Raw genomic sequence first — 10,123 nt, forward strand, 5'->3', positions numbered from 1 at the left:
ACGTGGACGCATGGCTCACACGTCCGCGTCACATCCCTGTCATGACCACTCACGCGATCGCGTCAACCACGCGACCGCATTACCCTGATATTTGGCAATAATGCATTTTGAATAGAGAGTTGTGCGAGCGCGAGGCTGCCCTCGCGCCAGTAGCACAAAATGCATCACGCGTCCGCGTGACTGACGTGACCGCGTCGATTAATTTTAGCGCAAGTCGCGCGACCGCGTCCCCCACGCATCCGCGTCGCTTGCGCCGCACAGCTTATCCAGATCAGCCAATTATCTTATCTTTTCTTCCCAAATCCTAATTTCTTCTATCTTTTCTTCTTTCTCTCTCCTTTCTTACTTTCTTTTTCTTCATCTTTTTAACTTCTCATCCTTTTTTATTTTCATTTTATTTTATTTAATTTATTTGCATACTTTTATTCATTGCATATTTTTATTTTTCTAAATTTATTATTTTACCATTGTTGTTCAAATGTTCTTATTCAACTGTTACATCATTTCTGGTATTTTCTTGGTGCTTAGTGACTTGTTTAATTCTGATTGAGTAATATTATTTAAATCAATGCCAATCTTTTATATTTGTATTACTTTTGCATTGACATGAATTTATATTATCTCTCCTCCCTCACTCTCTTTCCTATTGTTGCAAAATTTGCACCATTGGTATGCCATGGCTTCTATTGTTTTCTCACGTACATGTTGAAGCTTCCATGTAATTGAGACCCTTATCATTTGGCATTAACCCACCCATACTTCATTTATTTTCTTATCTTTACTTCTGGGTATTACTGTTCTTCTTTTTCTCTTCTTTCAGGCTGGCCATCGAAGACGGAAAAAGGGAGAAACTTCTAAAAGGGGAGACAAACAAGTCCATCTGCACAATCCTTGAAGGAAAGCATCAGTTGGAACAACCCGTCCACCTGCACATCTCAGCATGCACCGAGGACGGTGCAATCTTTAAGTGTGGAGAGGTCGATACCGACTTTCATGGGTTAGTCACTTCAAATTTTAGCACCAATGTTTAATTTTCTTTGTTAAATTAGTTGTTGCATTTGCATATTTGTTTGATTTTATGCATCTAGTTACTACTTGGTTAAAGTAATAAAATTCTTTTAAGACCCTATCTTTGAAAAATTTCACTAATTTAAATTGAAAAAATTTTTGTGTTAAAACTTGTTTGAAGTTGTATTTGTAACATGGTTTTTGAGCCAAAGAACACACAACCTGTGAGATTTTGAGCTTATTTACATGGTTACATTATTTAACCATAAATTTTTATTCTTGTGTGTTTTCTTCACTATGATTGCAACCTTTGCTTTGTTCCATTCTATATGTCCAATATTTAGTGTATTTACATGCTTGCATATGATTGAGGCCATTATTTAATTTTTACTCACTTATCCCAAATAAGCCTATCCTTTCAATCACTTTTGTTTGCCACGTTGAGCCTTTTTAATCTCATTTATTCTATATTTTACCACATCACTAGCCTTAAGCAGAAAAACAAATTAAAAATCCCAATTGAATCTTTGGTTAGCTTAAGATAGAGATTGTGCATCAACTAAGTGTGGGGAAATTGTGGGAACATGGGCTAATAAGGGAATGTATCATGTTTCTAATTTATTTGAATATTGGGAATTCGGGAACCTACTCATGAAAAACCAAAATAGAAAAATAATAGAAAATCCATGTGCATTGATAAGTTATGTTTATTTCTCTACAAAAAAAAAGAGAAAAATCCAAAAATATTCAATAAATAAATAAATAAATAAGGGGACAAAATTACCCCAATGCTAAGTTAATAAAAAGATCAATGCACATGTGATAAAAGTAAAGAAATATAAAAAATTTGGTACTTGAGTATGGGAAACATACAAAAGTGGGAATTATGTGTAGCTAGGGATGATTCTAAAGTTATATAGAGTATATGTATGTTAGGTAAAAGCTTAGGTTAATTAAAGATTCAATTTATAAAGCTCACTTGGCCATACATATATCCTTACATTTACCTCAGCCCCATTACAACCCTGAAAAGACCTCATGATGTTTGTATTGGTGTACTAAATATTTGTTGATTGGTTAGATGAAGAACAAAGTTTAGAAAGCAGGATTAGGGAAGAGTAGAGTGATTAACCCTAGACACTTGAGAGATTAGAGTGATATACACTACCAGTAAGGGTTCAATGCTTAATTCTATGTTCCCTGCTTTCATGAGCTATCTTCTTACAAGTTTACTTGCTTTCTGTTGTATGATTTGAATTAGTAAAATCTGATTTATGTTTGTCTTGAAGAGCTTATTTACTTTTAACCAAGTAGGTAGAAACATTTTGCATGTAGTTGCATTCATACAGATAGGTTGCATTTCATACATTCTATTATTCCTCTTCACTACTTTTATAGCTTCTCTTGAGCTTAGCATGAGGACATGCTAATGTTTAAGTGTGGGGAGGTTGATAAACCACTATTTCATGGTTTATCTTGTGCTCAATTGAGTGGTTTTTATCAACTCTTTAGCCACTTATTCATACTATTTGCATGGTTTTACATTTGCCTTCCTAATTATGTGCTTTGATTGAAAACATGCTTCTTTGGCCTTAAGTTCCCTATGTTTAATCTCTCTTATTACCATTAGATGCCTTGATATGTGTGTTAAGTGATTTTAGAGATTACAGGGCAGGAATGGCTCAGAGGATAGAAAGGAAGCATGCAAAAGTGCAAGGAATACAAGAAGTTGGAGAAACTGCTAAGCTGTCCAGCCTGACCTCTACGCCTCAAACGGTTATAACTTTAGCTACAGAGGTCCAAACTATGCGGTTCCAGTTGCGTTGGAAAGCTAACATCCGGGGCTTCGATTTGATATATAATTTGCCATAGCTTCCCTGAAGTTAAGCGACGCGAACGCGTGAATGACGCACCTGCGTCGCATCTGCAAACTTCAATCCGCGCGGACGCGTGGACGACGCCTCCGCGTCACTTGCCCGCGACCTGAACGTAACAGAAATCGTAGGGAGCGATTTCTGGGCTGCTTTTGACCCAGTTTTCAGCCCAGAACACACAGATTAGAGGCTATAAAGTGGGGGAATGCATCCGTTCATAAGGAGGCTTTCATAATTCACAATTTGAGGATTAGATGTAGTTTTTAGAGAGAGAGGTTCTCTCCTCTCTCTTAGGATTTAGTTTTAGGATTTAGAATTATTTCTTCTTCATCACAGGTTCAATGTTCCTTTAATTTATTTTTATACTTTTATTTTATTACTTTAATTGATATTTATCTTTCCAATTTAGCTTATGAATTCTTCTATGTTACAGATTACTCTTTTGAATTAATGTTATTTGAGGTATTTCAGTTTACAATTGTTTCTTTTATTTATATTACTGTTGCTTCCAAATCTGAAGACATTTTTATTCTGGTAGATTTACTTTTTCCCTTTTTGGTCTTGGTTAAGAAATCAGTAACTCAGGAGTTATCAAACTCAAACATGATTGATAATTGTTATCTTTGCTAATTGAATTGAACTTCAATAATTCCAATCTTTCCTTAGGGATTACTTACGATTTGAGGACCTAACTAATTAGTCACTTGACTTTCCCTTGCTCTAGCAAAGGTTAACTAAGTGGAATTAAGGTTCAATTTTCATCATCATTGATAAGGATAACTAGGATAGAACTCTTAATTTCTCATACCTTGCCAAAAGTTTATTTTACAGTTATTTATTTATTTTACAGTCATTTACTTATTTTAATTGCAATTTAAATTACTTGTTCCTTATCTTCAAAACCCCGATTTACAATCTCTATAACCAATAATAAGAACATACTTCCCTGCAATTCCTTGAGAAGACGACCTGAGGTTTAAATACTTCGGTTATCAATTTTTAAGGGGTTTGTTACTTGTGACAACCAAAACGTTTGTAAGAAAGGTTGATTGCTTGGTTTAGTAACTATACTTGTAACGAGAGTTTACTATAACTTCTAAACCATCAATCTTCAGTTCTTTCAATGAACCTGGAGGGAGTGGGAAATGAGGTAAGGTGCCGCGCTTTTCCGGTCACTCTCGCGGGACCTGCAATACAGTGGTTTAACAGCCTCCCGCAGGGCTTGGTGGCCAGGTTTTTGGAAATTAGCCACGCCTTCCTAGCCCAATTTACTACCAGAATCGCAAAGGAAAATCACCCGATCAATCTGCTCGGGGTGACGCAGAGGTCTGGCGAACCGACCAGGAAATATCTAGACCGGTTCAACGACGAGTGCTTGGAGATTGACGGGCTGACTGATTCGGTTGCTAGTCTGTGCCTGACGAATGGACTTCTAAACGAGGACTTCAGAAAGCACCTCACCACGAAGCTGGTCTGGACAATGCAGGAGATCGAAAGTATAGCCAGAGAATACATTAACGATGAAGAAGTCAGCCAGGTCGTGGTTGCCAACAAACGGCAGCCCCCCTACAATCAAACCCAGCAGCACGGAAGCGGAGAAAGACAGAAGGAACACGCCAGAGACGGCGGTCCGAGCAAGACACCCAGGCCGTATCCTCGAGTCGGGAAGTTCACCAATTACACCCCCCTCTGTCCCCATCATAGAAGTTTATCAACAGATAGCGGAGAAGGGAATTTTGTCGAAGCCCCGACCTCTGAAGGACCAGACCGGGGGAAACAAGAGCCTCGATTATGATTATCACAAAGGCTATGGGCACAAGACACAGGATTGCTTTGACCTGAAGGACGCGCTGGAACAAGCGATATGGGACGGAAAACAGGCCGAATTCTCCCACCTCATCAGGGAGCCAAGGAGGCGAGATCGCGACCGCGAGGAAGAGGACAAGATCCGCGTAGTGAAGCGATGTCACGAGCCCGAGGACAACGAACACAGTCTTACCATAATGAACGTGGTAACGGCAAGAGACGCACCCCCAAGGTCGAGGTCGGCAAACAAGAAAGACGCCAAGGTCCTGGCGGTTTCCTCATCCTCTGTGCGAAGCTCCAAGAGGCTCCCACCCATCTCATTTAGTCCAGAGGACCAATGGTTCGATGAGGCCGCAGAAAACCCTCCCATGGTCATCACGGCCAGAGTGGGAACCGGCCTCATCAAATGGATCCTCGTGGACACCGGGGCTGACTCGAATATCATGTTTCACAACGTGTTCGACGCTTTGGGCCTACGAGATGCCGATTTAAAGACACACCAGCACGCTGTGGTAGGTTTGGGTGACTACTTCATCAAGCCAGATGGGATAATCTCCCTACCAATATCTGTTGGTCAAGACTGGGGCGAAGGTCGGTAATGGCCGAGTTCGTGGTTCTACACTCCACGGGCTACAACGTCATCCTAGGGAGGAAGACTGTCAACGACCTCGGAGCAGTGATCAGCACAAAGATGTTGATAATGAAGTTATAGCTGATGACGGATCCATGGGATCCATAAAAGGAGACTTGAAAACAGCAGTCGCTTGTGACAATGCCAGCCTCTCCTTAAGGAAGAAATCTAAAGAAGCATCGGGGGTGTTCCTCGCCGACTTGGACGCCAGAGTTAGCGACAAGCCGAGACCCGAGCCGGAAGGGAACTTAGAGAGGTTCAGTCGGGGTACCGAGGAGAAGTTCACCTACGTGAACAGAAACCTCCCACACGACCTAAAGGGGCCTCTAATGGAAATGATCAGGGCTAACGGCGACCTATTAGTATGGATGCCAGCCGATATACCGGGGATAGACCCCAACTCATGTCACATCACTTGGCCGTGATGGCGGAGGCCAGACCGGTATCTCAAAGGAGAAGGAAAATGTCGCAAGAGCGAGCGGAGGAGGTGGCCAGGCAGACAGCTAGCCTACTCGAAGCAGGATTTATTCGAGAACTCGACTACTCGACATGGCTGTCGAATGTAGTTCTAGTGAAAAAGCACAATGGGAAATGGAGGATGTGTGTGGATTACTCTGATCTCAACAAAGCATGCCCCAAGGACTGCTACCCTCTGCCCAACATTGATGCACTTGTCGATGCGGCGGCGGGATATCGGTATCTGAGCTTTATGGACGCTTATTCAGGCTATAATCAGATACCGATGCACCGGCCTGATGAAGAGAAAACGGCATTCATAACGCCGGGAGGGATATATTGCTACAAGGTAATGCCATTCGGCCTGAAGAACGCTGGGGCAACGTACCAAAGGCTAATGAACAAGATATTTAGTGACCTCATAGGCAAAATGGTGGAGGTGTATGTAGATGATATCCTCGCAAAAACCACCCGGCCTGAGGACCTCATAAGCGACCTGGGAAACGTGTTCGTCTCCCTTCGACAACATGGCATGAGGCTCAACCCACTCAAATGTGCCTTTGCCATGGAAGCAGGAAAGTTCCTAGGGTTCATGATAACCCAAAGGGGGGTTGAAGCCAACCTGGAAAAGTGCCAAGCAATACTCCAAATGAAGAGTCCGGGTTGTGTCAAGGATGTTCAGAGGCTGTCAGGTAGACTCACCGCCTTATCCCGTTTCCTTGGAGCATCGGCTGCTAGCGTGCTGCCATTTTTCAACCTCGTGAAAAAATGGATAGTGTTTGAATGGACCCCGGCGTGTGAGGAAGCATTTAAGCATTTCAAAGAGATCCTCGCAACACCACCCGTGCTCGGGAAGCTCAAACTCGGAGAACCGCTCTACCTATACCTGGCCATAACGGAGGAAACGCTGGCGGCAGTTTTGGTACAGGAAGAAGGGAAGGTTCAACAACCAATTTACTTTGTGAGTAGAGCACTGCAAGGAGCAGAACTGAGATATAGCAAATTAGAGAAGCTGGCCCTGGCACTGCTAATCTCCTCCCGAAGACTACGGCAATACTTCTAGGGTCACCAAGTGGTCGTGAGAACGGACCAGGGAATCCGCCAAGTGCTCTAAAAACCTGACTTAGCGGGAAGAATGATGACTTGGGCCATCGAGCTATCTCAGTATGATTTGCGATATGAGCCCCGACATGCGATTAAGGCACAAGCAATGGCAGACTTCTGGGTAGAGGTAACGGGTGACTCGACCGAGGAGGTGGGCATACGGTGGAGGCTCCATGTTGACGGGGCCTCCAACCAAATGTCCGGAGGTGCCGGGATCATCTTGGAAATCCCTGATGGGGTCATATACGAACAATCAATCAAGTTCGAGTTTCCCGTATCAAACAACCAAGCGGAGTACGAAGCCCTCCTGGGCGGCTTGATCTTTGCTCGAGAAGTCGGGGCTACGAGGCTGGAAGTGTGCAGTGACTCACAGGTCATCACCTCGCAGGTAAATGGAAGCTACCAAGCCAGAGACTCGCTATTACAGAAGTACTTGGAGAAGGTCAAAGAGCTGAGCAAACAATTCGAGGAGGTCGCGGTCCAACACGTTCCAAGGGAAAGGAACACATGGGCAGTGACGATCTAGATTTTCTATCGGTAAAGAATTTTTATAAGAATAATCGCGTTGTAAGTATAGTTTCTAAACCAACAGAGAATTCTTTCATACAAAAATTTGGTTGTCACAAGTAACAAAACCCAATAAAATTTATAACCGAAGTATTTAAACCTCGGGTCGGGAAGTATGATTTATTATTAGTTATGGAAAAAGGTATGTTTTTGGATTTTTGAAATAAGGAACAAGTAATTTAAATGGCAAGAAAAATAAATTAATAATTATAAAGAAAACTCTTGCCAAGGTATAAGAACTGGAAATTCTATCCTAGTTATCCTTATCAGGTGTGATGAGAATTGGCTTTTGCTCCCACTTAGTTAACCCTTACTAAACAAAGGAAAGTCAAGTGGACTAATTAATTTGATCCTCAAGTCCTAGTCAACTCCCGTGGAAAGACTAGCTTTAGAGCAATCCAAATTAATCAACAATTCCCAAATCTCAATCAACTGTTGAGTTTGACAACTCAAGTGTTACCAATCACTTAGCCGAAGCCAAAAGGGAAAATAAATCTAAATTAAACTGAAAGCATCATAAATATAGTTAAACAATCATTAATCTGAAATACCTCAAATTGAATTAAATAGAATATTCAAATCTTAACATGAAGAGTTCATAAGCCAATTTGAAAAGATAAATAATAATTAAAGTAATAGAATAAATAATACTAGAAAGTAAATTAAAGAAACATTGAACCTGGAATGAAGAGAAGTAGCCTAATCATAATAGAAATCCTAAATCCTAAGAGACAGGAGAGAGCATCTCTCTCTCTAAAACTACATCTAAACCTAAAATTATGTATTTGAATGTTGTATTTTGTTGAATGAATGCATTCTCCCACATTATAGCCTATAATCTATGTTTTCTGGGCAGAAAACTGGGTCAAAAATAGCCAAGAAATCGCCCCCAGTGATTTTTGGTACGTACAGGTCGCTGCAAAGTCACGCGGAAGCGTCGTCCACGCGTTCGCGCGGATTGGGTTTTTGCCAGGTCATGCGTCCGCGTGATCCACACGTTCGTGTCGCTTGGCTTTGGGGCAGCTATGGCAAATTATATATCGTTGCAAAGCACCGAATGTTAGCTTTCCAACACAACTGAAATCGCATCATTTGGACCTTTATAGCTCAAGTTATGGTCGATTTAGTACCAGGAGGTTAGGGTGGACAGCTTTAGCAGTTCCTTCAGTTTCTTGTATTCCTTCCGCTTTTGCATGATTCCTTTCCATCTTCTAAGCCATTCCTACGCTGTAATCTCTGAAAACACTTAACACACATATCAAGGCATCTAATGGTAAAACAAAGAGAGGATTATTATTATCAATTTAAAGCCAAAGAAGCATGTTTTCAATCATAGCACAAAATCAGGAAGGAAAACATAAAACATGCGAATTGTATGAATAAGTGTGAGAATAATGGATAAAATCCTACTAGATTAAGCACAGGATAAACCCTAAAAATGGGATTTATCAGGCAGACCTCCTATCCAAGTTAGCAAGCACGATACGGGGCGTCGGCAACCGGTCCCTCATTCAAGGCATGATAAAAGAACCAACAGTTGCCCTCCACCTGACAAAGATAGGCCCCTCCTGGATGGACCCCATCACTGATTTCCTAAAAAACGGAAACTCTCCAACGACGAGAAGGCAGCCAAAGCGTTGAGAATGGAGGCAGCCAAATATGCAATCATACAAGGTCAACTGTTTAAAAAGGGACTCAGTTAGCCCTTACTGAAGTGCCTGCATCCCGACCAAATGGACTACGTACTCAGAGAGGTCTACGAGGGGTGCTGTGGTCACCACATCGGGGGCAAAGCCCTAGCAAGAAAGCTCATCCGAGCTGGATATTACTTGCCATCGATGATGATGGACTCCAAAGAATTCGTAAGGAAATGCGTCAAGTGCCAAGAGAACGCCAACTTCCACAAATTCTCTCTTGAGCACTTTGGTGTTGTAGCGTAGGGCCATTCTTTACTTTAGTGCTACTTCTGACAAATGGGCCATCTCCCTAGCCTCATCTGCTAGGTCCTTTTCCACCGCTTCCTCTATTCTCTTCAGGAGTAATCGTGGGCTCGGGTCACCAATCTCTACAGGTATCATTGCGTCCACCCCGTATGTCAGGCGGAAAGGGGTTTCTCCTGTGGACGACTGCTCGGTTGTTCGGTAAGACCAGAGAACCGAGGTGAGTTCGTCAGCCCATGCACCTTTTTTGTTATCCATCCGTTTCTTGAGGCCCAGCAAGACGACCATGTTTGCGGCTACAACTTGACCATTCGTCTGGGGATGCTCTACAGAGGAAAATTTTTGCTTTATGCCCAGGCCGGTGAGGAACTCTGCGAACTTTTTGTCAGCGAACTGTGTCCCGTTATCAGAGACAACGACTTCCGGGATGCCGAATCGAGTTATCACCTGCCTCCACATAAACTTTCGACAATTGGCTGAGGATATGCTGGCTAGTGGTTCAGCCTCTATCCATTTGGTGTAGTAGTCGATAGCAGCTATGAGGTATTTGACTTGCCCCGGGTCGATCGGGAAAGCTCCCAGTAGGTCGACTCCCCACTGTGCGAAAGGTCGGGAGGACGTTATTAGGCTTAGCTCGGTTGCCGGCACTTCGAGCACACGATTACTCCTGAAGAGAGTAGAGGAAGCGGTGGAAAAGGACCTAGCAGATGAGGTTAGGGAGATGGCCCATTTGTCAG

At 42.5% G+C, this 10,123-nt stretch overlaps 1 protein-coding gene across 1 annotated transcript; it reads left to right on the forward strand.

Annotated features, from left to right (window-relative positions):
* Positions 1-6,913: 6,913 nt before the first annotated feature.
* Positions 6,914-7,405, forward strand: LOC140183103 (uncharacterized). Its single transcript, XM_072231119.1, has one exon. The coding sequence runs from the start codon at positions 6,914-6,916 to the stop codon at positions 7,403-7,405; it is 492 nt and encodes a 163-aa protein (XP_072087220.1).
* The last annotated feature ends 2,718 nt before the right edge of the window (positions 7,406-10,123 follow it).

This window comes from Arachis hypogaea, chromosome 20, assembly GCF_003086295.3.
Source record: "Arachis hypogaea cultivar Tifrunner chromosome 20, arahy.Tifrunner.gnm2.J5K5, whole genome shotgun sequence".
Taxonomy (NCBI): domain Eukaryota; kingdom Viridiplantae; phylum Streptophyta; class Magnoliopsida; order Fabales; family Fabaceae; genus Arachis; species Arachis hypogaea.